Source organism: Xenopus laevis, chromosome 7L, assembly GCF_017654675.1.
Source record: "Xenopus laevis strain J_2021 chromosome 7L, Xenopus_laevis_v10.1, whole genome shotgun sequence".
Taxonomy (NCBI): domain Eukaryota; kingdom Metazoa; phylum Chordata; class Amphibia; order Anura; family Pipidae; genus Xenopus; species Xenopus laevis.
Window position 1 is genome coordinate 97,847,555 of NC_054383.1, and position 27,358 is coordinate 97,874,912.

Below are 27,358 nucleotides of genomic sequence, written 5' to 3' on the forward strand. Positions count from 1 at the left end.
CAGACTCACAAAACAGCAGTATCATTACGTGATGTGTAAAGAGAACATGGGGTAGAACAATGAGATTAGGGAGAAGTGTGGGGGGGAGGTATGGGGGGGGAACTGACAGAAATAAGAGTCTGAGTTAACAGAGAGCAAATGGGTACCTTTATCATGAGGCAGTAAGAAATGATGTGAGAGAGACAGATACTCAGATTAAAATTCATATGAGTCAAGTGCTGGGTACCAGATTTCCAGGCTGTTTAAAAAAAATCAGGCTTTGCCAAGCTGCTTTGTATGGCAAATACCTATTTAATTAAATGAAGGATAAGATTTTCAGCCTCTTTCCAGTGCCCATATATTTGCAGGACACATTATGTTACCTTTGTAAGACATTTGATAGTCCAAGCCCATGTATTAGCTACACATCCCATGACATTGACTCAAACTCAAAATGACGGGGGGATCTCTCATGGGCAAGATACACTAACAGGATTAAATCAGCTATCATTGATTAATATATTTTAAGAATCTGTTGTAATTGTGACCCAAGCCCCCTTCTTAGTCCTATGTTAATTGTGCCTTTTTTTAGTCATGATTCACCACTAAAAACCAATATTTAGTATTTATTTTCAGAATAAAGCAAGGGTTCCACTTTCCTTATAAAATATCCATATATAAATACATTGATGTCAGTCTATACAGGACATGTGTTTAGACCTTTCATCCATGATAATTTAATCAGAAACCTAGTGATATCATACACTTAGGGCATATTGTAATCAACAGGTCCATGTATAGGGCAATGTAGAAAATACTTTCTTCTGTAAGGTGCGTCTCATATTGCCACGCTGCCACCAGCTATAATTAAGTGTTACATTTAGACTAAATCTCTTTGGAACCCTAGCTAGTAAGGTACAATGTTTTCCAGTTTGGCCTTTTTTTTGGCCAATGATCAAGCACTGTAAGCATTTTTCCTGACCCAGGCCACCACATGTATGTATGTATGTATGTATAATTTTATTTATAAAGTGCTAGAAGAATATGCAGTGCTGTAGAATCTTACAATATACAAGTACACATAGGGAGGACAAGTATTATAATAAATACATACAAATACATAAATAAGTATAAATACACAGAGATTGTGTGCCTTGTAGAATGAGACACAGTAGGAAGGAAGCATTTGTAGATGCTTATTACCAGAAATATCATTTCAATAGCAATGTTTCTAATGCATGGGGCTTGGGAACTGACCGATATCCTTACAAAAAACATATTTAAGCACTGCAATTAAGGTAGAATGAATGTAGAAAACTTGCAGTAGCAGCTTAGTACACAAGCCCCAACATTTAGGTAGTTATTTACTAAAATCTGAATTTTTCTCATAATTTATTTAAAAAAACCACAACCAAACTCTCATGCTCAATTCGGCAAATTAATCGGATCACGCAAAAAATTTAATAAAATCAAGTGAAAACCTGAATCGCTTGATTTTTGGGGGCTTTTTTCCAATTTAGCATGTTTTTTGTTCTAGTTTTTGCCCAAAACCCAGAAAAAGCTGGATTTTCGGGCTAAACCCAGCACAAACCATGATAACTTAATTGAGATACGTAGGTGTCTCTACCATTGAATTATACAGGACCTCGACAGGTCTGAGATGGTGGATTTTTCCAGATTTGGGCTTTGGGCATAATAAATCTTGAAAAATTTGCAGGTTTTTTTCCACAAAAAAATTTAGTTTTTGCCCCAAAAAGCCTGACCAGATAAATAGGGGAGTCACACACGGAAACACAGAGTAGAAAAAAACTTATTAAAACTTCCCATACAGGCTGATATGATATAGTGTTTAATAATAACATAGAATTACCAGCAGAAAAGAACCAATTTGTTTTTTAGGCGCTCAGTTCTAGATTTAAATGTTTAAAATGGCTCTGTATTAATGACATATTTGTTTACCAGGTCTTTTTTATTGAGTCCTGCAGGACAGGGTATTCCGTGTGTATTTCACCATTTCATTAAATAGGTATTTCCTTGTGTTTACGTTTTCCCCTAGCTTTCCCAGCTTTATGCTGATGGCCAGGAGATATTAAAGTCTTTGAGAATTTCCTGATATCTTTAACTGTTTAGTTCCCTTCTCTGGAAGTTATTTTATTGCCTTTCTCCAAAATTGAATACAATAATCGAAGTAAGATCTAACCAGAGAGCTAAAAAATAGCAGTACAACTTCTCTACTTTTTTACTACAAATTCCTCTTTATATAAACTCTAGTATTTGCTTTCCCCACTTGACTTATCAGTAAAGTTAGCACACACACACGCATAAATATCCAATATATACATTAGAGATGTTTAACAATCCTTCGTCTGTTGATGAAGTTGAACTCTCTGTACCCTTCAACAACTGACAGATGTTCAACGACAGCTGGAAGGTTGTAGAATGGGGCACCCCCAAATTGTGTAATTACAACCCTCAGTCTCCCTGCATTGCCTGTGTCACTCTTTTGACCTTTCAATTCTTATCATATTTGATTTCAGAGTTGGCATGGATTCCAAAAATAGAAGTACAGTAACTGAGTTTATCATCATTGGATTCCCAACGTTGTATGGATATGGTCCTTTCCTCTTCACTTGTCTCCTTCTAGTATATCTCCTCACTGTCACTGGCAATGTGCTTGTATTCACAATAATACGTTTGGATTCACGGCTTCACACGCCCATGTACTTCTTTGTCAGTGTTCTGTCCTTCCTGGAGATCTGGTATACAGCAGTCACCATTCCAAAGATGTTAATCAACATTTTATATCCTAGGAAAGGTATATCCTTTAACGGGTGCCTCTTGCAGACTTATTTCTTCCATTCTCTGGGAGCCAGCGAGTGTTATCTTCTCACTGCCATGGCCTACGATCGCTATTTGGCAATATGCCAACCTCTGCACTACCCTACAATTATGAATCCTAAAATGTGTACTCGGCTGATAGCCATCTGTTTTACTTGTGGATTCCTATGCCCCATAACGGAAGTGGCTTTAATTTCTCAGCTCCCTTTCTGTGGCAGCAATGAAATTCAACATATCTTCTGTGACTTCCCACCCCTTCTAAGTCTGGCATGTACTGACACCTCAATTAATGTCCTCGTAGATTTTGTGATCAACAGTTTTATTATTTTGGTGACATTCCTCTTTATTATGGTCTCTTACATTAGGATTATTATTGCCATTTTGAAAATAAAGACCTCAGTGGGGCAAGCCAAAGCTTTCTCTACTTGCGTGTCCCACCTTTCCGTAGTATTAGTGTTCTTCTCCTGTATTGTATTTATGTATGTAAGACTTACCAAGAGTTACTCTCTGTATTATGACCGTGTGTTAGCAGTCATCTACTCAGTCCTTACACCTATCTTTAATCCAATTATCTACAGCCTAAGGAACAGAGACATTAGGATTGCTGTTAAATACAGGATATTTAGGCATTGATAATCCATAAAGGGAAACAATGCACTATTATGACAACAACAATAATAAAATATGTGTGTTAGTTGCTACTTTATCTATGCTGTGACCCTGGTGGTCTCTCCCTCTATACTTTCACATGTTAAAGAACAAAATAGACTTCATCTTAATAAATGATAATTTCATTATAAAGATTTTCAAAAAAATTGCTCACAGCTATGCACCCCATGCTGCCTAAAGATGTAGATTTTGTAATGATACCCTTTTGACCAGGGTCTTGGAAGGTCAGATGAAGAACATGACACCATTTGGTATGGGAAGGGATGGAGTCAGTGCAGGGTCGGACTGGGCCAGAGGGGCCCCTTGGAAAAAAACGCCCGCCCAGACCCGCTCCCTACTTGAAGCACTGTTGCTCTCCCTACCTCCCTCCCTGGCTCTGGTCACTGCTGAGTGAAGGAATAGGTAAGAGTGGGGGCCAGAAGGGGGATGCAGCTGGGGGGACCAGAGGGGGGTTGCGCCTGGGGGGACCAGAGGGTACTTTGCGGCAGGGGAGCCCAGTCCTACGCTGGGTCAGTGTGCTCTTTTCTAAATATTCATGAGAATATCACAGTGACCATTTGTTGTCTGAAGCTTGGGTTATGGAAAGAAATCAAAGTCAAAATCCACTTGTAAATAGACAAATGCTGTATTTTGTATACTAAACATGAATTTACTGCACAAGCCAAATCAAACAAATGATTTATGCTTTCAAAGTTGGCCACAGGGGGTCACCAAGACTGTGCACATGCTCAGTGTGGTCTGGGCTGCTTAGGGATCGTCATAAAATATCAAAACAGCACAAGTCAAATAATATCTGCAGCAAGACTGATTAATAATCAGAATAGGCAGACTGCAATGGGTCCTGTGTTGTCATGTGTTCTAATGTGGATTTTACATTTTTTGTATTGTTTAATACAAACTTTCTCCAACTCTGCAGAACCAGTGGCTGCAGCAAAATAATCCTCCAAATAGAATCCCAGTTTATCTGTTTAAACCTGGCTCCATGATCTTTGTCCCTGCAGTTGGAGTTGGAAGCAGTAAAGGGGATGTAAAGGCAAAAATAAAATCCAATTCAAATCTCTACACAGTCGTCCACTGCTCTACAGGGAAACAAACAAAGCTGCTTGAGTTCTGCATGAGTGGGAAGTATGGTGGGGGCTCCCCCTGCTGTTCATAAGTATGATTGTTTCCCTGTAGAGCAGTTAGGGACCGTCTGACAATTCCTATCCACAGCAGTAAATGCAGGGAGAATTTCACTGCATACAGTTTGTTATAAAAACTGTACACATTTTTCAATTAAGTATATTGGAGATAGGTTTCTTTTTCATCAAAGAAAGTAAAAATGGGATTTTATTTTTTTTGCCCTTTAAGTTTAACAGACCAACTGTTAAGTTTATCTGACAAAAAGGGGATTGTTCCCCAAAATTTTATTGTTTGTCACTTTCTGTGGCTGGTTGCTAGGGTAAACTAGACTATAGCAACCCGATAGGCACTGAAATTCCAAATTGGAGAGCTGCTGAATAAAAAGCTAAATAATTTACATTTCACAGCAATATAAAAAAATAAAGAGTAAAGACCAATTATAAATTGTTTTGGAATATCACTGTCCACTGCATACTGAGAGTTAATTAAAAGATGAACTAGCCCTTTAATCAGAGCAGCTCTCCCAGGTGCCCAGCGCCCCCCCCCGCTAACAACCACACACTTAAAAATTGTTTCTCAGTTTCTGAAAAGCCTGTAATATCATTAAAAATACAAAATAAATAAATGCCCAGTTGTCATAAGTTTTAAGTTTTTTGAATGAGATTTGAATTTTATTTTTCATTTCATTTTTAATTTATTGGATGAGAACTTTTTGGTAGCCCAGAGGACTTTATTAAGTAAATGACTCAAGTATATTCCTAAACAAAGGGCCTCTCCCATAGACTCCATTTTATCCAAGTAATCCACATTTTTCTCTGTAATAATAAAACAGTATCTTGTACTTGATCCAAACTAAGATATAATTAATCCTTATTGGAAGCAAAACCAGCCGATTGGGTTTATTTAATGTTTACAGGATTTTCTAGTAGACTTTCGGTATGAAGACTTAAGACTTAAGGCATGAAGATCCAAATTACGAAAAGATCCGCTATTGGGAAAACTTCAGTCTTAAGCATTCTAGATAACAGGTCTCATCCCTGTATAGGGATTCAGAAGTATGTTAGGAATCTATCTCTTAAAAAGTATTTTTAAGTAAAGATGAGTGGAAGAAAATAATTGACTTTATGGATGAAACTATCATGGTAACTATGGCAGAAACCCCCACACAAAAGACAGATTTGAAAAAGTAATATATATTTAATCCAATAGTTTATCGACGCCCATATGCAACAAAGGTTATTACAAATAGGTATAATCCTGATGAGGCACTCCAAAATGATAGATGAAATTTGTTAGAAATAAAGGATAAGAAAGAGAATAAGTAGTGTTAATTTTGGATTATAATGTCAATAATAAATAATAAGAAAACACTGGAATTCGTTATTGCAAGACTCCAAAAATTATTAACAGTAAAGCGACAAAATAAGAAGGAAATATTTGCCCCCCTACAAGACTCAGAGTGGAGAATCACAAGGAAAAGTTAGTGGGTTCAACCATTTTTCAGAAACCTAGAGGGATGTAAAAGTGCACACAACGTGTGAGTTGTAAATATATCCAGCAAACTAAACAAGTGAATAAAGATGTACATATTAGGTCATTTTTCAACTGGCAGAATGTAGTTTATAATATATATAATATATAAATATAATATTTATATGATTGAATGTCAGTGTAAACTTAGATACATCGGTAGCATAGGACTTGGGCCCACTGGGGCCGCCGCATCAGGGCCCCTCGCCATCCCCAGGGGGCCACTGCTCAAGTCTCAAAGCCCCTGTCCTGCTTACTTCACCCCCACCAGCTCATACCTTTTTCCTGCGAGTCTCCTGTGTGGAAAGGTCACAAAGGAGCACCAGTTGGGATGAGCGGGTCTGGGCCGGCAGGGCCCATGAGAGCTGGGGCCCACTGGGTTTTTTACTGGTGTCCCACCAGCCCAGTCCAACCCTGTACATAGGAAAAATGGAGAGAGCACTTACTCTCAGGATAGGGGAGTATAGGGGAGCAATAAAAAAAGCAGGTCCTTATTTAAATGCAGGGGTAAAAATGTCATATCTTTATGCACATTATGTTTTTTTCATAAATAATAGTTTAGAGTTAGAGTATGTTTTTTATTTTTGGTTTGGTCAACTTTCCCTTTAACAAAATGGTGATGTTTCAGTAAGAGCCAATGAATGAAAAGGAAGTGGTTTATAAAGTAATAAAGTTGCAAGGACAGCAGGTTATTTCCTGATGAAGCCATTTTTGGTGGAGTGCGTAGAGATGTTGAATATATGATCACAAATTCCATATTTGATATATATACATCTCTCACAAATTGCTATAGTGTGCAAAAGTGAGTGGAATACAGTACCATTTTGGTGATTTCAGATGACCCCTGAGATTAGCTTCTCCTCAGCAGCCAAGAGCACAATGAGCATGTGCAGTGCCCCTGGCAAACAGAATGTGTCCTAACCAAAATGGGGAGCAGCTACCACAGTCATTTGGGAGCCTTGTGCACTGTCTCTACATAATGAAAAGAAACTGAATTAGTGCATATTCACAGGTAAGGGCAGTGATGTAACTAGAAGTTACTGGGCGCCAGAGCAAATTCAATTTAGGACTCCAAAACATTGGTATGTTGACCAATGCTATCAAGATATATTGATATTGCTCAATAATTAAATATTTTACTTGGCCCTCTACACTCCTGGGCCCCCTGTGACTACAGTCTCTGCTTCCTTTGTTGTTTTGCCCCTGGGTAAGGGGAGTTTTATTCTGGAGAGATTGGTGGAGAGGTGCAGGTTGCATTCCCTATCATGGCACCCGTTTTTTTTGAGCGTTGTTTGACACAGACATGAATCCTTGCTGTGAGATGGTGTTAACTAATAAAGATGCTTCTTTTTACCCAAGGGTCAGTGTATACCTGCATGATGCCAAAAGTGTTACACAGAGACCTTTAGTAAACATAAGTATAGGATCTGATATCCAGAAACCCGTTATCCAGAAAGCTCCAAATTATGGAATTCAAATTATTCAAATAAATCAAATTTTAAAAAATGATTTCACTTTTCTCTGTAATAATAAATCAGTGCCTTGTACTTCATCCAAACCAAGAAACTAAGATATAATGAATCCTTATTTGAGGCAAAACAATCCTATTGGATTTAGATGATTTTTTTTTTGTAGACTTAAAGTTTGAAGATCCAAATTACAGAAAGATCCCTTATCCGGAAAACCCTATTTCCCGAGCATCCTGGAAAACAAGTCCCATACCTTTACAGGGTTTCATCAGCTTCATGCTGGCTTTATATATTACACAGCGGAACAAATAATGGAATACTTTTTTTTTGTAAATCATAGGACCAGGATTCCTACAGTCTGTGTCGCTCAGTAGATTGATTTGTTGCCTTTGTTAACCCAAACCGCTTATTGTTGATTGCTTGGTGTCTATATTGAGCACAGGTCACAGGGACTAAAAATGATTACATTGTATTTTTTACAAAATGTAGCTAAATTGCATAAACCATACAGTAGATGCCAATGCAATTGTATAGGTATGGCATCTGTTATCCGGAAACCCGTTATACAGAAAGCTCTGAATTACAGAAAGGCCGTCTCCCTAAGACTCTATTTTATCCTTTTTCTCTGTAATAATAAAACAGTACAGGTATGGGATCCGTTATCCAGAAACACGTTATCCAGAAAGGCATTCTTCCATAGACTCTATTATAATCAAATAATTCAACTTTTTAAAAATGATTTACTTTTTCTCTGTAATAAAACAGTAGCTTGTACTTGATCCAAGATATAATTAATCCTTATTGAAGCAAAACCAGCCTATTGGGTTTATTTAATGTTTACATGATTTTCTAGTAGACTTTAGGTATGAAGATCCAAATTACAGTAAAATAAGTTATCTGGAAAACCCCAGGTCCCAGGCATTCTGCATAAAAGGTCCCATACCTGTTCCTTGTACATGATCCAAATTAAGATATAATTAATCCTTATTTGAGGCAAAACCAGACAATTGGGTTTATTTCATGTTTACATGATTTTCTAATAGAATTAAGGCATGATGATCCAAATTACAGAAAGATTCATTATCCAGAAAATTCCAGGTCCCGAGCATTCTGGATTACATACCAGTAATACATCTACTGTGACTTAAGTGGATCATGACGATAAACTGGAGCAATATCAGGCCAAATTATAATGCATACAGTCCCTCATTTCATAGACTGGTGTAATGAATGCTTATATACAAACAAAACAAAAATACCTTAAACTAGCCATAAAAAGATATTAGACAGATAGACAAATTGATAGGTAGACAGACTAATAAATATATAGGAAAATAGATGATGAATGGAGAAAAATAGATAGATGATAGTTAGACCAAATACTTTTATCCAAATTTGAGCGCTGTTTTTTGTGTTATTATATGTCTACAGTTTATGTTATTTCTATTCTCCCTGTTTGATTAATAGCAGCTTTGTGAGTATTTTATGAATAATAATACAATATTTCATAAGGTTTAGCACAAGTTTAGTTTAGATAGCTATAGAGGAAATAAATATAAGACCAATATGACAGATATATAAATAGATAAGAGATAAATAATTCATGTAGAGATATATACATAATAGACAGAATGATTGTATGTTTTTTTACTAGTATACAGTAGGTATGGGATCCATCATCCAGAAACCTGTTATCCAGAAAGATACCAATTATAGGAAGGCCATCTCCCATAGACTTTTAATTATATATTTAAAAAAATGTTTCTTTTGTCTCTGTAATAATAAAACAGTTCCTTGTACTTGATCCAAACTAAGATATAATTAATCCTTATAAGTGTACAAAATAATGTACATGGTATAGCATTCTTTAGTGAATTAGGCACTTGAATGCAATGACAAATTATATATGTTACTTCTGTGCAGTGATGGGCAGCTGGATATATGTGTCAGATCTAACCTGTTACTCTCATGCTTTTGTAACGAGACACAAATTGTACAATTGTGTTTTCAAAATCAGTGTCTCATATCGGTTAAAATCAGGTAAAAAGTAAAACTAGCACAGATCCAGAGATGCCACTGCCAGTTAATCCCCTTCTTAAGCAAGATCAACCCTAATAGTAACAGAGGTGCATATTTTATCCTCTATCTGTAACAGTAATCAGCTGAAAGTCAAAAGTATGGCTGTAGTACAGTATAGAATTTCTTCTAATAACTGGGCACAATAATTAATTTGTTTGAAGAATGTTCTAATGAGCAGGCCAGGGGTTCCCAAACTTTTTTTTTTACCCGTGAGCCACATTGGGGAGAAACACAAGCAAGAAAAGAGTCCTTAGGGATGCCAAATAAGGGCACTGATTGGCTATTTGGTAACCCCTATGTGAACTGGCAGCCTACAGGAGACTCTATTGGCAGTACACTTGGTTTTTATACAACCAAAACTTGCCTCCAGACCAGCAATTCAAAAATAAGCATCTGCTTTGAGACCACTGAGAGCAACATCCAAGGGGTTGGGGAGCAACATGTTACTCATGAGCCACTGGTTGGGGATCACTATTGTAGGCATAAGTATGCTCTGGGCTTGAGGAAGCTCTGGCCGCAAGTTTGCTCTAGTCAATAGTATGCTCTGGGAATGAGTAGGAATTGGGCACAAAAATGCTGCAGACACAAAAATGCTCTGGGAATGCAAATGATGAAAATGAAATGATGAAGATCTTACATGGGTAAGTGGTTTTCTATTCACCACACAGTGTGCATGGAGAACTTAAAAGTGTATGGTAAATACAGCCGCTGTAGATACACCACTGATGATACTGTATGTATGACTGTGGCAGTCAGTCAAGGTAAAAGAATGGGAGTCATTTCTGTGTTTGGGGAGACAACTCCCTCCTACCATCTACATGACCTTTCAGATATAAGATATAAATGGCAAGTTGTCACAACCTGATTACAATGTAATTCTCCTACCGCACACCTGTAGTTCACCAATCCTGCAAGCTGGTGGTGCGTTCCTTCCGTTGACCCGGCAGGGTCCCTTAGCAACCAATGTGTAAAAGAAACAGATCTGCACACACTCCGATTAATGCAGTCGGGGAATATCCCCTTTTATTCAGCCACCAAACATCAACGTTTCGTTCGGGGAGGAACACCCACCCTTCATCAGGATGATATAAAAGGGGCTGAATAAAAGGGGATATTCCCCGACTGCATTAATCGGAGTGTGTGCGGATCCGTTTCTTTTACACATAAGTTGTCACAACCTCCATTACACTAGTGACTAGCCCAATAACTTCTACATGTAAACCAGCCACAGTTACCCAACCTAGAAACTTCACATTAGTGTCACAAAGTAAACATCAATCACTGCACATATGTCAGATATTTTGAAAATTAAATGTGGCTGACATAATGGTAATTGTGTTTTTTGGTCTCTGCTACAGGTTCCATGCAGGAGAAATGAAGTACCCAGACAACAACTCAGTCACTGAAATCATTCTCTCTGGGTTCCCTAATCTGCATCACTACAGTCCCATTCTCTTCACAGTACTCCTTGTTATTTATTTATTTATAATCACTGGAAATATCCTCATATGTGTTGTGGTCCAGAAAGAGCCAAGCCTTCATTCACCCATGTACTTCTTTATTGGCGCATTATCGCTTATGGAGCTTTGTTATACAGGTGTTACCATTCCTACAATGCCAAACCTAATGAACGAAGAGAAGAAAATCTCATTCAATGGGTGCCTTCTGCAAGGCTATTTTCTGCATTCCTTTGGTTCTGCTGAATGTTAGCTACTGACAACCATGGCTTATGATCGGTACCTTGCCATCTGTAGGCCCCTGCATTATTCCTCACATTGTTCATAAAACTGGCTGCCACCTGTATTATCTCAGGATTCCTGAGCCCTGTTATTGGAACTGTTTCAATATCCTCCCTTCCTTTCTGTGGCCCTAACTGCATCCAGACCTTGTTTTGTGATTTCCTACCTTTAATTGCTTTGGCCTGCACTGGCACTAGGCCTTATATTTTGGTTGAGTTTGTAGTCGGTTCCCTGATCATCTTGCTAAGTTGTATTTTTGTTCTCCAATCCTATTCCAGAATTATATATGTTATTCTGAGAATCAAGTCCAGGAAAGGGCGTCAGAAGACCTTTTCTACATGTGGTGCCCATCTTATTGTTGTCATTCTATTCTTTGGTAGCATTTCATTCACATACATACGACTTAACGACAGTTATTCTGCAAACTCTGATCGGGCTGTTGGTGTTGTTTACGACGTGTTCACTCCTCTAGCAAACCCCATAATATATGGTTTAAGAAACAAAGAAATTAAAAAATCTCTGCATAAACATTTGCATTTTTCATTATTATTTTAGGTTTACACATGGCCCTAAGAAATCCATAATAGCATTAAAAGCTGAAAGTCTAATTATTAAAAATGTATGGATTTAAAGGTTGGTGTATTTAGAATTTTCCAGTTGTCTAAGATTATACAGTGTAAGCTGTGTCACTCATCTAGAATACTGTAATGCATTAAAACAGCTGACTTATTTATAGTTACTTTCACAGAATTTCTGTGCAACTGTGTATTGAGTACACACAATAATAAAAAAAATGCTACTGAAATAATTATTAGGAGCAGTGCACAGGATTTGACATAATAATGAAGGTAAATGATTGAGATTTCTATCTCCTTGAGTGTCACTGAGAGATGCTCAGCTGTGACAAATAAATGATGTATCTGGAGCCTAGAATATTGTGTTTGATAAAATTATTATGTTTCTTAAATTCTTGAAGCCAACATAAATTGTGAAGTACAAGTATAGGATCTGTTATCCAGAAAGCTCTGAATTACAGAAAGGCCATCTCCCATAGACTCCATTTTATCCAAATAATCAAAATTTATAAAATGATTTATTTTTTCTTTGTAATAATAAAACAGTACCTTGTACTTGATCCAAATTAAGATATAATTAATCCTTTTTGGAAGCAAAACCAGCCAATTGGGTTTATAGTAAGGTATGAAGATCGAAATTATGGAAAGATCCACTATCCAGAAAACCCCAGGTCCCAAGCAGTAGCCAGGTCAGCCACAACCTTGTACATGAATTCACTGCCCTATCAGGTCAATTCAGTATGATCCAGTCTGGGTCCCTAGCACCTGTCTGTTCTTGAGCCCTGTGGTATTTTTGCCCTTTGTCCGTATTTCTTGTAGGGTTTTGCATAGGAACAAAATACTGTCTTGTGCCATTTTTAAACAGTGCAGAAGTGAGTGCAAGGAGGGTTGGTCCATCAAATTCACCAATGTCAATTATGTTAGTATATGTTTACATTTAACAATATTTGTGTGCCACAATTTTTACCTATTTATAATGTGCTTTTATTGCAATCAGAGGCAGCCTTCTGACACTGCACAACCCCAAGATCCCTGTATGAAGTCAAAAGTCAATGGGAAGAAGTCTCCAGAACTGTGGCTAGCTATAAATAAGGGTGTTCTACCAAATCAAATGATGTAGCTGTCAAAAGCAGATACAGTATATATGGAATGTTGGGAGGTATTTATGCTTCATTAAGTATTAAAAAAGATCTATGAGAACCACCAGCCTGAAAAAAATCTATTACCATATTAAAAGGGGACCTGTCACCTTAACTAATTATTCTAAATCCTGTTTTATGATGTTAGTCAAGCAAAATAAACTTTACTTACACTAAATAAATTATTTCAGTCTTCTTTCTTTAAGTCTTGATTAAAATTTTAGGGTCGGAACCATTCAATTGAATATATTATACATTCAAATTGTTTCTTAAATAACCTCCCTGTCGAATTGTGAGTATATACTGTATTTAAATTAAAAAAAAAATTCACATTAACTCGAAATTTGACCTTTGATAAACGGGCCTCCCTATGCACCATCCTGAACCATTCTGTAACAGGAACGAAAACTGCATTTTCCAAGTGTTCAGCTCATGTGACTGTAGTAATACTCTTTTACGGGTACTTTCAGCAGTCATCTGCTTTCTCCGACTCGTGATAAACTTGCAGCAGTTATATATATATATATATATAATACACAAAAGCCTTGAATATCCTGTAAATTATATCCTTATAAACGGTGAGTTCTGATGTCATCAGTTATAAACGGTGAGTTCTGATGTCATTTCTGTCACATGACTCACTGAAACTTGTGTATTATAATAAATAAAGTACCCCCAGTTGCAAAATATGAGGATATTAGAAGTTACCTCGGAGTTCCATGACCTGTTTTTATATGGTCATGAAACTCCTCGGTAACTTATAATATACTTATATTTTACAATAGGGGGTACTTTATTCACTATATAATCACCCCTATGCTCAACCCATTCATATACAGTTTGAGAAATAAAGATGTGAAGCGTGCATTCAAAAAAATGATGTATATTAAAATATTTGTATGAATGGTCTGGTTGTTCTAGTTATTTTAAGCCTTCAGTTGTGTGTAGTTGTTTTGGGTATAGAAAATGTCTTGTTTTTTAGAGCAATGCCACACATAGCAACTTTAGGCATTTTGTAGCACAGTCTTCTCTGAAGGCAAGCAAACAAAATGCTCCAAATCACACCCCATTATATTGAACAGCAACAGCCTGGATGGAACTGTGGGAACCCCTGTACCAATTGACTGATGTTTACAAATGGATCAAAAATTTATTTCTTTGAGAATAGCACTTAAAATCTATCATGTAGCCCACGGTGCACAAATAAGTCTAGAGGCAGCTAAATACAAACATATCTGAAAAAAAATCACACATATTGCTTTAAATAAGGACAACTACTATTTCAACTTCTTTATATCAGGTGCTCTGAAAGATAGACTCCAACTTTTATTTACATTATGAATGTGGCTCACAGGTTGGGGATTCCAAATCTAGAGAGCTGCATTACACTGCGACTTAAAGGGTAAGATATCAAAAAAACCTAATTATTCCTAAAGTGCATCATCTCTAACTATAGTTGCCACCTTTTAACAAAATTTTCACCGGCCAGTGGTGGGGGCGGGAACAAAAGGGGTGGGCTGTGATGCCAAAGGGGGCTGATCATGATGTCAAAGGGGGTGGAGCCACAACACAATGGTCTGAAGGCAGCGAAAAAGAGTACGTTTTGATCAGATTGGGGGCGGGCCAAGGGCCTTTTTTAGGGGTATTACAAATTTTCTGACATTGCTGGTCAATTTGTAATACCGGCCCCGGCAGGTGTTTTACCGGCCAGGCTGGTAAAATCCCGGCTGGGTGGCAACCCTATCTCTAACAGGGTCTTTTTCTAACCTCACTTGTGATATAACCAGGTATGCACAAAGAATGCTTGTCTACACACATGTATGCCCAATCCTCAACTAAAATCTAAAACAACACTCTGTATAGTATCCAGTGGCATTTTTGAGTAGCATGTCATTTTTAGAACTAAGGATATTAAAGTGACCTTATTCATACCTTTTCCTCTGGAATAATCTCTGCACTTCTGTAAAGACTTGCCACTAGATAATGGGACATTTACTTTCATTTAGCCACTCTAGAGCAATAGGGGATAACAATTAGACCCAGCATGCAGCCCGAGCTCCCATTCATCCCACTGGTGCTGAGTCCGGCTCTGTGAAGGACAGTAAAGTTCTTCTCAGCAAACCATTTCTGTACGGATGTTAAAATGTTGAAGAAAGAACTTCCCTTCTATGCTGTAGTGAAAAGGGTTGCTTTCACTGGAAGCAAGTGCCATAGTCAGGCCTGTACTGAAAATCTTGGGCGACTGCTGTTAGATGCCATAGACAGACACTATTTATTGGGCCTCTGTGTACTTCAAACGTCAAGGCCTATTTTGAATCTCAGACGGGACCTGGCCTAAACCATGACAAATAACCTTCCCTCTGACAAACTTTACTGTTGTCATTACACCTTTAGGCAGGTATCGTTCCCTTGGCATCTCCAAATCCAGATTCGTCAGTCTGACTGCCAGATGATGAAACGGGATTCATTACTCTAGAAAAAGGGACCTTTACTCTTCTCAAATTGACAATTAGCAATTGTGATATTCGGCTTGGGTACGGCTGCATTTATTGTATATATGTATCTAAGGGGGAAACATAAATGTTAAATCATAGGGCTACTGTAATATTTGGCTGATCAGAAACATGCATGTCATAAAATGATTTACTAGCCTTTAGTTAGGATATAAGAATCAATAATGAACTCTTTTTAAATATATAGCTGAAACAAAAAATACTATGTTACAAAAAATGTGATCATACATCCAAAAATGAATACTTCCTTCATTAGTTAAAAAAACTGAATAAAATGCATATGACATGACAATATAAAAAGACGACATCTGATTGTGTTTCAAACAAGCATGACAACTGCAACGTTACCAATAAAAGGTGCCCCAATACGAAGGTCATTCATAAGGTTCTTCTTTCATATTTGTGTAGATAACCGGGGCACACAAGCCTGTTAACTAAAACGAATAGCCGCCATAAAGCAAAGATATAAAGCTCTTGTTAAATAGAAATATATACATTTTTAATAATTTCACAATATTATTTTATAGACCACTTCAGTGCTGAAGAATAACGTGAGAGCATAATTACATAACAGTACTGGGACTTGTTCATAAATGCATTATTGTAGCGAAGAGACAATTTCTAACCTGTAAATAGATTTTTCATTTCTGTCATATGAGAGGCAGCCTAACAAATGCTGAGAGGGGGATGAATACATGATCCAGGGCACTATATTGTACTCGGTATGATGCAAGAGCTTGGAAGAGCTGTGTGTAGGCAATCCTTTACTATTCAGGCCATTCTTATTTGTAGTCACATGTCAGTTCTTTGGTTTTCAGTTTCTTTACAAATAAAAAAAGGTTGTATTACTTTAGAAGCCGCAGATATAGCCCTTTCTGTTGCAAAATCGGCCAAGGGAACGGAAAAGCACATATATATGAATGTTTTATAAACTAGAAAAGAAATGATGGCTAAGATATGTTTTATTAAATCATTTCTAAATCTCAAATGAACATAAACTTTTTTCTGAAGGAAAGAAAATCTTCAGGATGGGGTTTGGCAGCCGTGAGCTGTTGAACTCTAAGCTAAACACCGGCCATTTAGTGCAAGCAGATTGCGGGCAGTACATTTTTTCCTTGGCTTGAAGATATGTGGATTTGCATCTCTATAGACTCTTCTGTGTATTGCGTCTCTCCTCACAGAGGATTAAAGGACTGCTGCAGTGATGAAACTACATACGTATTTTAAAAGTTGTCTGAACATAGTGCAGAGAAATGCAAAGACAAAGAAGAGGTTCCATTTTTTTCATCCAACTTATATGCAGAAAACTGGATTGGAAAAAGAAGAGCCAGGTACAGGGGATCCATCCCCCCAAAAAAAGAGCAAATCTATAATTAAAGGGAAAAAAAATCTATAACATGATCTCAAATTGTAATGACGAATTCTAAGAAAGTGGGGTAAAGAAATGAAAACTGAACAAAATGGTAAAACAAATAAAAAAAGAAGTGGCACGGCAACGAATAAATGGTCTGCAAGTGGTATAAAAGTAGTCCAGATCTGCAATATGGATATATCACAGTTACTCTAACTTTGAGTTCTTTGTGGCAACTCCTGGTACTGGATCTGAACAAATTAGAGTGACTGTACCATCCAACAAATCCTCCATGCTGACAGCGACCAGTTGTGTAGTAGTTTGATTGACCTGAGTATCTGGTAGCGCTACTATCACTTGGGAGCCTGCCAGGTGAGATTCGTCCAAAGTTATCACTTGCTCTGTAGACGCTACTTGGTCCTGTGTCTGAATTACCTAGAGAATGAGATTTAGAAACATCAGAACAGCAACTTCTTTATTGTAAATGTACATACAATAAATGAGAAATACTGGCTTATATATTGGGTTTTAAAGGGATACTGTCATGGGAAATTTTTTTTTCCCCAAACGCATCAGTTAATAGTGTTGCTTCAGCAGAATTCTGCAATGAAATCAGTTTCTCAAAAGAGCAAAGAGATTTTTTTAATATTTAATTTTGAAATCTGACATGGGGCTAGACATATTGTCAATTTCCCAGCTGCCCCAGTCATGTGACTTGTGCTCTGATAAACTTCAGTCACTCTTTACTGCTGTACTCCAAGCTGGAGTGATATCACCCCTCGCCCTTTCTCCCCCAGCAGCCCATCAGCAGAACAATGGGAAGGTAACCAGATAGCAGCTCCCTAACCCAAGATACATCTGCCTGGTAGATCTAAGAACCACACTCAATAGTAAAATCCAGGTCCCACTGCAACACATTCAGTTACATTGAGTAGGAGAAACAATAGCTTGCCAGAAAGCAGTTCCATTCTAATGTCCTCGCTCTGTCTGAAAGCACATGCCCTTGATCTGAGATGGCTGCCTACACACCATATTACAACTAAAAAAAAAAAAACACACTTGCTGGTTCAGGAATTACTTTTTGTATTGTAGAGTGAACTATTTGCAGTGTAATTTAGAAATAAAAACTACATAATAAAAATCATAACAGAATCCCTTTAAGAATAATACCGAAACTGATCCCTACTGGCGCCTATGGAATGCTGACATATTTTAAACGGATACAGACTTGATATCAATATCTGAGCAGTGCTTTTCTCAGGACACTATATCCTGGAGATTAGTGATGTGCCGGTCGAGAAAGACTCGACACGCACCCGACACTAACCCGCTAACTCCTCCTCCAAGACCCAACGTGTTCCCCTCTATATGCCCGCACCCTGCGTGAGTATATAAATCAAGGCATGCAGAGGCAGAAGTCTGGCAGAAGACGTTGTGCAGAAGCCAACTTGAACCCACAGGTCCCGTGGGCTTCGGGTCAACCAGCACATGACTACTGGAGATGTTTTTTATATACCACTATATATATTTTTAGGTATAGCAGCCCAGACATACTAGCCAACTCTACTGGCATGCTGCTCTTGGTATCAACCCAATTTTCACTTCTCCATAGGCACTGTGGATTGACTGTAGGTTATGAGTTCAGGGGGTGGCAGCCCTAAAAGTTTTTTTTTTTTTTTTTTTTTTTTTTAGAACGTATATTCCTCCAGAAAAAGTTATGGCAGAACCTGAGCTATCATGAACATACAAAATCAGTTGACCAATGTATCTTCCAGGAGACAGAAATACATATTAACCCTGTTTTATAATATTAGGAGAGAGCTGTCAGCAGCTAGCACAGAATGCCTAATAGTAATAGCTCATATCAGTAGTTCAGCAGGCCTGTTTGTGCACTTCAGTACTTAGAACAAAATAAATGAAATTACCTGTACCACTTGTGTATCTGCAGTTTCATTTTCTGTGAGCACAACTTCAGGGTGATCTGTTTCATAGTGTCTTTCTAGCTGAGAGTGAACGGTAAAGAGCTCCCCGCAAATTTCACAGCCAAACGTGTTCTCGGTCTCGTGGAAATGTTCGGTGGCAACGTGGTGCTGTAAGGCTCCAGGGAACTGAAAACTATCATTACAATAAAGACAATGGAATGGCTGTGTCCCTGAAAGGGAAAAGATTAGGACATAGTAGGTGAAAGGGTGATAATGAGAGGCCAGAAGGGAAGGTTTAGTGGTGGAGGAAAGCTGGGACCTCTGCATGAAATTGTATCCATTTATAATTGATAATATCACTGATAACCCACTTTCCCTGTAGGACAGCTGCCCTAGTACACAGCCATGTGCATAAAGTATATTAATAGGAAACTCATTGTTGGTTGAGCTTTATCTATCCTTAAGTACCCCCTTAGCATTAGCAATTTCTGTCAGCAAACCATGTAACCCGATTGTATATCACGTATAAACATATACAAGAAAATCAGGAGTTAGAGTATTTTTATTTTTTTCCCAGGCATTACAATAGTTTTGTTGCTTTGCATACAGCATGGGCATGCCAAATCATCCCTGCATTTTAGCCCTTGATTATAGGGACAAGATACAATCCTGGAGCATAGGATGGACATGGCCTCAAAAACAGTATCTTTTGCATTGACAAGTATAACACCCTCCAAACTATGACAGATCTAGTCAATCCTAAATGCAGCAGGGCATATGAATTATTTGGATAACAATGTCGTTTCATGATTGTTCTTACAGTTCCCCCCTCATTTTACCCTCACCTCTGGACTTTAAGTATCTCTTTCCGCTCTGATGTGCGAATATCCTCCACTTGATGTTCAACTGCATTGCTACCTCTTATTACTTCCAAGGTTCACTACCTTATTCAACTCAAATGTCCCCTAGTTTCTAAGCCTTTTCACATAAATTGAATATACAAGTCTAAGGAAACCAATAAGCCCCCATAATGACCCTTTTAGTAAACTATTTGGCATTCACAGATTCACTAGAGCAGTGACTTTTTGGGTAAAAACCACCTTTCTGGTCTAACATTTGGTACAGTCCCCCCCTTACCTCATATCAACATTAAGTTATTCTATCAACTGTACTGCTAAATATACATAAGTGATAACCCGATTCTCATCTTAACTGACCAGAAGGCTGGTTTTTAGGGCTAAGTAGGACTGCAAATCAGCATTCATATCAAACAAAAACCCCTCATCCAGATATCTGAGGCACTCCTAAGGGGGCAGTGCTAAAAGGTTGTAGCGTCAACCCACTATCCAACATGACCAAAGACACTCATAGTTCAGTGCTAATTGGCTGTCCCTTTTGAATAAATTCCCACAAATCCCTTAGGTTGGAAGCTCTAATAATCATGCTTACATTGCATTGTCACGGTTGTTCCTGCAAAGACATGTCAAAATGGTTTTACTGTATGTAATGGTGCCCTAAGAATAAAGGATAGTACTAATGATATTAATTGCACTACTTACCTGAGTGTTTGCACTTGATGTGCACTTGCAGTGCTGCAGAAGTTGGGTATGTCTGTTTGCAATGATCACATTCATATACTTTACCATCTACAACCAAGGATAGACAAAAGCAGAGAGCAAAAAAGCAGAGTTATAGCAAATATGACAATAAAAAGAAAATAAATACAGTTATCTATAAACCATCATCAAACTCATTGTTGTCACTTTGTAATTCCTCTGCATTTTGTGGCTCCAGCTGAAGCATTAGCAACAATTTAAAGGGCTATTTTATTCTTTCTGATTTAATGGTGGAATAACTATGCCGACATAGCTGTATTTAGGCAATGGATACACCTAGGGCCCCATATCAGTAGTCAGTGCAGTATTTTTGATCCTAAGTCTAGAACTGCACAGGAGATTTTTTTGATGTGGATGGATGGCTGTGGTTGGACTAAAAACCATTGAATGGATGGTCCGAAATACTTTTGTTTCTCATTAAAATACACTGACTATCAGAATAAGATGCATGGATTTTACAGTCCAGGATAGCGGATCAGTTATTTTATGCGGTTGCATGACCCACAAAATGCAATTATTCTTTTGCATAGTTTTGCTAAAAAATAACATCAGGTACTGCTATTGTATGAATAAAGAAAAGTGTGCAAAAGAGGAATGTCCTGTATGCACAGGATGCTTTAGATGCTTGTTGTCTCTTTAACACAACTTAATAAACTCCCTATGAAGGAAGTGCTCGGAAGACAACACAATGTGGAATCTAGCTTAGTATGAAACTAGTCAAAATATTTTCTGCTTCCCTCTTTCATGCCCACATCCTAATTGCAAAAAAAAGTAGAAATAACAAGCTTTGCAAACCACAGCTATTTTGTATACTGGCTATATTTCAGTAGTTTGTGTTCATTTGAGGGATCAGCTGGTCCTGTATACCCACCGGGATGCTCCGCTTTTGTATGTTTTTGTAGTAGTGCTGTGTTTGGAAAGGTCTGGTCGCAGGAACTGCACTGTGTTGAGAACTTGGAGGAACGATGATTCTGAGCAGCAAACAAATCCGGGTGATGGGTGCGATTGTGATACCACAAGCCAGACAATTGCTATAGAAAGTCAACATGCCTCCGGTTAGCACACTAATGTCATAAATACACGTCTTGGCAGGACAAATCAAAGACTAAATATACCTGATAAGCTTTATCACAGATTTCACAATTGTAGGGTTTCCCTCCCACATGGGTGACAATGTGGCGTTCGAGCAGGGAAGGAGCACTAAAGATTTTATCACACGTTGGGCATGGGTGGTATTCCTTGGAATGCACAACTTGTATATGTTGCCTATTCTCTTCCAAGGTAGGAAAACTCATTCTACATTTCTGGCAGTCATAAGGATCTTCAATATCTGTGAAAATCAACAAACAGCTTGATAATTGTCTAGACAAAGTGTGATATAACAAGTGTTTACATATTTGTATAAGTATGGGACCTGTTATCCAGAATGCTCAGGACCTGGGGTTTTCCAGATAACGGATCTTTCTGTAATTTGGATCTCCATACCTTAAATCTACTAGAAAATCATGCAAACATTAAAGGGGAACTATTGCAAAAATGAAAATTTAATATAAGCTTCCTCATACTGAAGTAAGAAATTTTCTAAATACAATCAATTTAAAATGCTGCATTGTTTCCACTGATTGGTTACCAGGCAGTAACCAATCAGTGACTTGAGGGGGGGCCACGTGGGCCATAACTGTTTGCTTTTGAATCTGAGCTGCATGCTGAGGATCAATTGCAAACTCACTGAACAGAAATGTACCATGTGGCCCTCCTTAAAATAACTGACTAACTCATAATTAGAGAGCTGAAAAGCAGATTGTGTTCTGTTCTGTTAGACAACCAGTCACTACAGCCTTTATAGATTACATTTTTGGCTAACTAACTATATTAGAAAGATTTTTTATTTTGCATGGGCTATCTATTTACCCAGTTTTTATTTTTACAATGAACTGTTCCTTTAAACCAGGCCTGTTGACTGACAAGTTGAGAAAACCGTAAATGCTACTTACTATGGAATGTTCTTAGGTGTATGGAAAGGCCATTGGCTTGGCTAAAACCCTTCCCACATTCGCGACAGACGTATGGCTTGTCTCCTGTATGTGTCCTAACGTGTCTGGTGAGTTCAATGGATTGTGCAAAGACAGCATCACAATACTGGCACGCGTACATTTTTCCTGTGAGAATAAAATCAAAGATCATAAACCAAAATCAGCTGGCCACGCTGAATAATTGTAAAAGTACAATGATAGGCTTATTGTTAGCAAAATTAATGTCCATATCCGATGTCAATTATATTTGTATTTTCTCATGTACACAAAAGGATGTTACCTTATTACATATGGAATTTTTAGTGGGAGCAAAAGAAAGTTTTTAACAGAATTTAAGATAATAAAGGACTTTACACTATTGTTATCCATAAATTTTCCGTCATTCACTCCCATTATATTAAAACAATTCCAGTTTGTTACAGAAAAAAAAAAAATCAATTTTTCTACAATGTTTCAGTGTAAAACGACTTTATTGGGTACCTTCCGAATGTTTCTTCTTTGTATGGTAGGAAAGTGCAGCTGCCTGGGTAAAGGTCATGTCACAATGCTTGCAGACAAACGGTCGCTCCCCTGTATGAAGACGTTGATGGTTTTTAAGTGTGGAATTGGCAGCAAACTTGGCACCGCATTCATCACAGGTGAAAGGCTTCTCATCAAAATGCTCTGTCCTTTTGTGGTACTGAAGCCCTGTAAGACACACAAGACTATCTTAAGGACAAAGTAACTAAGAACAGACTTAGACTAACTCTCATTGCATCAAGGAGTACAGCAAAGCAGAACTGCACAAGATGAATCCTTTAGTACACCATGAAAGGTAAGCCACTTGTTTTCTTTATAAGAAATTCTTTTTCCTGGCAGTCATGAGCTTATATACAGCAAATCCATATTATATACAACATCCTTATTTCATTACAGATACTGATGTTTATAGAAAACAATACCATTTAAATCAATACAAAATGTTAAGATAATGAACAAATGACATGATTACTCCCCTAGATACTTCTGAACATTCACAGAAATCCTGGGCCAAGTCTGAAAACACAATAAATAATTAATATTTTTTTGGAGAGTAGACACTGCAAGTTGACATTTCTGCTCATTTGTCCCCCCCCCCACTTTCAGACATGACCTAGGATTTGCATATTTACTAAACTTCTGTCCCTAGGTGGTACTAGTATATTGTTTTGAAAAAGCTATGCTTTCATTGTTGGCCTAGTGTGAAACTACTGAATTTGTAAACTATGAAGTGAAAACCATAGGAAGCATGGATATTTTGAATAAAAGGACAAGTTTACCGCTTTCCATAATGGGTCCGGGTGCTCATGTCCCAAACCCTCATCGAAGGGGAGCGTCACACAGAAACCTTGAATAACAGGCAGGCACCACTCCAGAACACCAAAAAAACTATTTATCAATAGAATCCAAAGGACACTTAATCAGTTCTTTGGGGACATGAAATGGGTCAGGCTTTTATTTTTTATACATGATGTAAATAAAGACTTTTGTACTATTTCACCCAAAAAAATTGACTCCTGGATTCTGATTATTTGATTTTTTGGTGTTCCGGAGTGGTGCCTGCCCGTTATTCAAGGTTACTGAATTTGTAAGGCAGGTCCTGATTGTCATGCCCCCTGGTGTGCACAGGCTATACTGCTGCAAGATTAGCTTTTGGTGAGACCATCAGGAAAAGCTGTAAGGAACATTGATTACTGCATATGCTAGGCCTACACCTGTCTTTTATTTAAACAGCACCTGCTTGACCGAGAGCCACTTTTTACACAAGGATCCTGCCCTCACTATACAGAGTTCCAGCCAATGGAGCCAGGTTCATTTTAACCCATGCACTGCCAGCAAACACACCGTATGATATAGATCAGAGAAGGAAATGCAAATGTTATAGATTCGGCAGTTAGGCCTCTGACATCATGATCGGAGGCAGCTATGAATTTCATAAGACACTATAAACACTGAACTGTGCTGCAGAATGAAAATAAACACTTTCCTCATCAAGCAAATCTCTGCAGCCCTTATTTAACAGAAAACTCAAATTTTACAGAATCTCCACAACTTTTGCACAGTGCATTTTAGTGCCCTTTGGATTTGTGCTTCGTGGAAACACAATCCTGCATCCGGTCTCCTGTCACTATACATCACCTGAAGGATGGGCAAACTCTTTGCCACAGATATCGCATGTCACAAGCAATCTCCTTCTCCCTTTATTTGTACGGGAAGAAGCCAAGCAGCCGTGGACGACTTCTCGATGCTGGTCTAGTTCCTTTCTAGAAGACTGAATCTCATTACAATCTTTGCATTGTAAAGGATTTCGCTTTGCCATTCGACAACGCTTCATGTGCACTTCCAGACGGCAGCGGAAAAGGAAAATCTTGTCACAGGACTTGCAGATAAAGTTCTTTTTGGAGGAACTCTTTTCCTGCACCGAATCTTTACTGGAATCCCTTTCTTCATTTTCATCATCTTTTGTCTGTTCTTCTTCATCGTTTCCCTCAGCACTATCATCGACAACGACTAGCTGGCATTTACTGTTAACATTCCACCTGCTTACACCTTGAATGTGCTCTTCTCCATCCATAAGTATTCCTGAGGAGAAAAACAGACCTAAAAATTAATTCAGTCTTATAAAAGACATGTAACTGTAAAAGGAAATATAAAAAAATTCCATATACTAATGCCAATAGCTACTACACCTTAGAAGATAAAAGTAAAAGATCAGATTGGTTGTACTGGGTAACTGCACTGGTGCAAAGCTTCTATTTCCTTGTTAAGTTTTATTTTTGCTGTGATCAATTCCATACATTTACATGCAAGGGATTCTCCCCCTCCTTTCTTGTAGTGGAGGTTAAGGGTTACCATCATGATACATTCGTGTAAGAGATAATAAATTAGGCCATGGTATCATAAAAAAAAAACGGAGATTCGTATGATTTTCGGACCCTGTATGGAGTGTCCAGACATTTTTCATACTATGGTGATCAGTTGTTCAGTTGATTAGATAGGTTAAAAGATTTATATCGGCTGCTAATAAGATCTCTGCATGTATTGCCTATCTGATTATATCAATGGGAGATTGTCATTATTTGTTGGACATAACTTTCCTACAATTTCTCTCTGTCAATTAATGGCCCGAGCATTGTGTGATTTGTTCTCTTTACTACTTTATATTAATCTGAATAATTAGTTGCAGGTCGGAAGATTGGAATGGATGATCGTTCGTCTGATATAGTGTACTAACCTGCACGTCTATGGCCAGCTTAACAGGGCTCTGCCCAGTAAGGTCTGGAATCAGCCATGTTTAAAAGGATCACAACCTATGGTGCCTTGCTCTAAAGCTGGCCATAGATGTTGAGATTTTTAAAAGATTCGATCCTCATCCTGAGACCACGATTTTCTCGGAAAGATCGTATGAATTGTCCATCAACTAAAAGACCAATTTGGCAGGAAAACAAAGGGGAGCTGTCTGCTTGGCCCTGCAAACATAGATAGATTGCACTGGGGCCGACAAAGATTTTTTGACCTCGCCGATCAATTTCCTGACAGATGTCGGCCGAAAAATTGTAAGATGTACGATCGTTCGAATCCCACTAACCGCACGATAATTTCGATGGATTGGTCGGACTTCCCTAAAATCTGTCGTTCGGCAAGAAGAATCGTCGCGTCTATGGGGAGCTTAAGCCATGGCTGATAACTGACTGATGAGAGCCATATCATGCGGGGAGAGGAATCCCATGGAGGAGGAACTTGGAGTTCACATCAAGGCCCCTTATAGGTGATGCAGAGGTCACAATATAAAGTAACTCAAATACATTTATCATCCCAGAATCCATACTTGTTCAACGCTATCAAAAACTGGTTATGGATTCAGGGCATGTTAAACAGTATTGATATTTGGTATCTATGGACCTAGTAAAAAGAAATATGACCATAACATATATAATTTCTCTACCGTGTTCCTGTGAAGAGATATGGTTATTATATTCCCAGTCCAGTTGCTACTCACAGGAGGTCATAAAAACTCAATCTGTGTCCTGCTAGACCACACTCCCTTGCATTCCAGTGGAACGGGGGAGTGTCCAGTTACCTGATGCTCCTGCAAACTGTAATAAATAGTCAAATCTTTAGACTAAAAATTGGATTTAGTTATTTACTTAGGGGGTTTATCCCGTTTGTTTCCCCTTGCCTCCACGACCAGGAAACTCTATTTAAACAGAGTATACGTTTTCCATGTTTTTTCCCTTTTATTTTATAAACGGTAGGCATTTTCAAATGTATATCTTTTTGTAACATCTTTTTGTTAATTTGCATGGTTATAATTTTATAATATTACATTTAAGATGAAATAAGTTTGTCTTTGCTCTAAACGACCCTAGCCCAAAAGTGTGTAACTGTGAGCCCTAGCCTGCTGAATGGAACCGCTATATTGTGCATATGCTACTTAACCCTTTAGCGGCTGTGAAATCACGTGTGTGTATGTTGTATAACAAACAAAGGTGTATCTCAAGTCCTGAGTTTTGTGGGTGTTGCTTGGTGTTTGGGGTGTTTTGTGTTAGTTTAACCTGTGTGCAAGGGAGAGACTGAGTTAGTGACCCCCTGATAGAAACACCTAAAGTCACGTGCAGCTGGAAGCGCCATAATTGTGACAGTTACTATTTTAAGAAGACTTATGGGACTTTACATGCATGGGCATAGACAGCACTGTGGGTGGGAAAAACCATGTATTTATAATAATTCTGAGAATATACTTTACATCTTACATCCATTACTCA

The 27,358-nt window shown here is 38.0% G+C and overlaps 2 protein-coding genes and 1 pseudogene across 4 annotated transcripts in view; 2 read left to right on the top strand and 1 right to left on the bottom strand.

Moving 5' to 3' along the window:
• Nucleotides 1–2,441: 2,441 nt before the first annotated feature.
• Nucleotides 2,442–3,450, top strand: LOC108695847 (olfactory receptor 6N2). The gene has a single exon (XM_018224800.2). The coding sequence runs from the start codon at nt 2,524–2,526 to the stop codon at nt 3,448–3,450; it is 927 nt and encodes a 308-aa protein (XP_018080289.1). The 5' UTR covers nt 2,442–2,523.
• A 7,610-nt stretch (nt 3,451–11,060) lies between these two features.
• Nucleotides 11,061–11,980, top strand: LOC108697011 (annotated as a pseudogene).
• A 2,362-nt stretch (nt 11,981–14,342) lies between these two features.
• zbtb40.L (zinc finger and BTB domain containing 40 L homeolog) overlaps nt 14,343–27,358 on the bottom strand; it is a 28,154-nt gene continuing 15,138 nt past the window's right edge. For 2 of the 3 annotated variants that reach the window (XM_018226055.2, XM_018226056.2), the window contains exons 11-19: nt 24,732–25,175; nt 23,055–23,261; nt 22,536–22,700; nt 21,657–21,871; nt 21,413–21,572; nt 20,485–20,571; nt 20,375–20,395; nt 18,929–19,155; nt 14,343–17,438 (exon numbers count right to left, since the gene is read on the bottom strand). In XM_018226055.2, coding sequence (XP_018081544.1) covers nt 17,211–17,438; nt 18,929–19,155; nt 20,375–20,395; nt 20,485–20,571; nt 21,413–21,572; nt 21,657–21,871; nt 22,536–22,700; nt 23,055–23,261; nt 24,732–25,175 — 1,754 coding nt within the window. In that variant the 3' untranslated portion in view covers nt 14,343–17,210. The remainder of the gene's footprint in view (nt 17,439–18,928; nt 19,156–20,374; nt 20,396–20,484; nt 20,572–21,412; nt 21,573–21,656; nt 21,872–22,535; nt 22,701–23,054; nt 23,262–24,731; nt 25,176–27,358) is intronic. The other variant, XM_018226057.2, reaches the window with a different exon arrangement.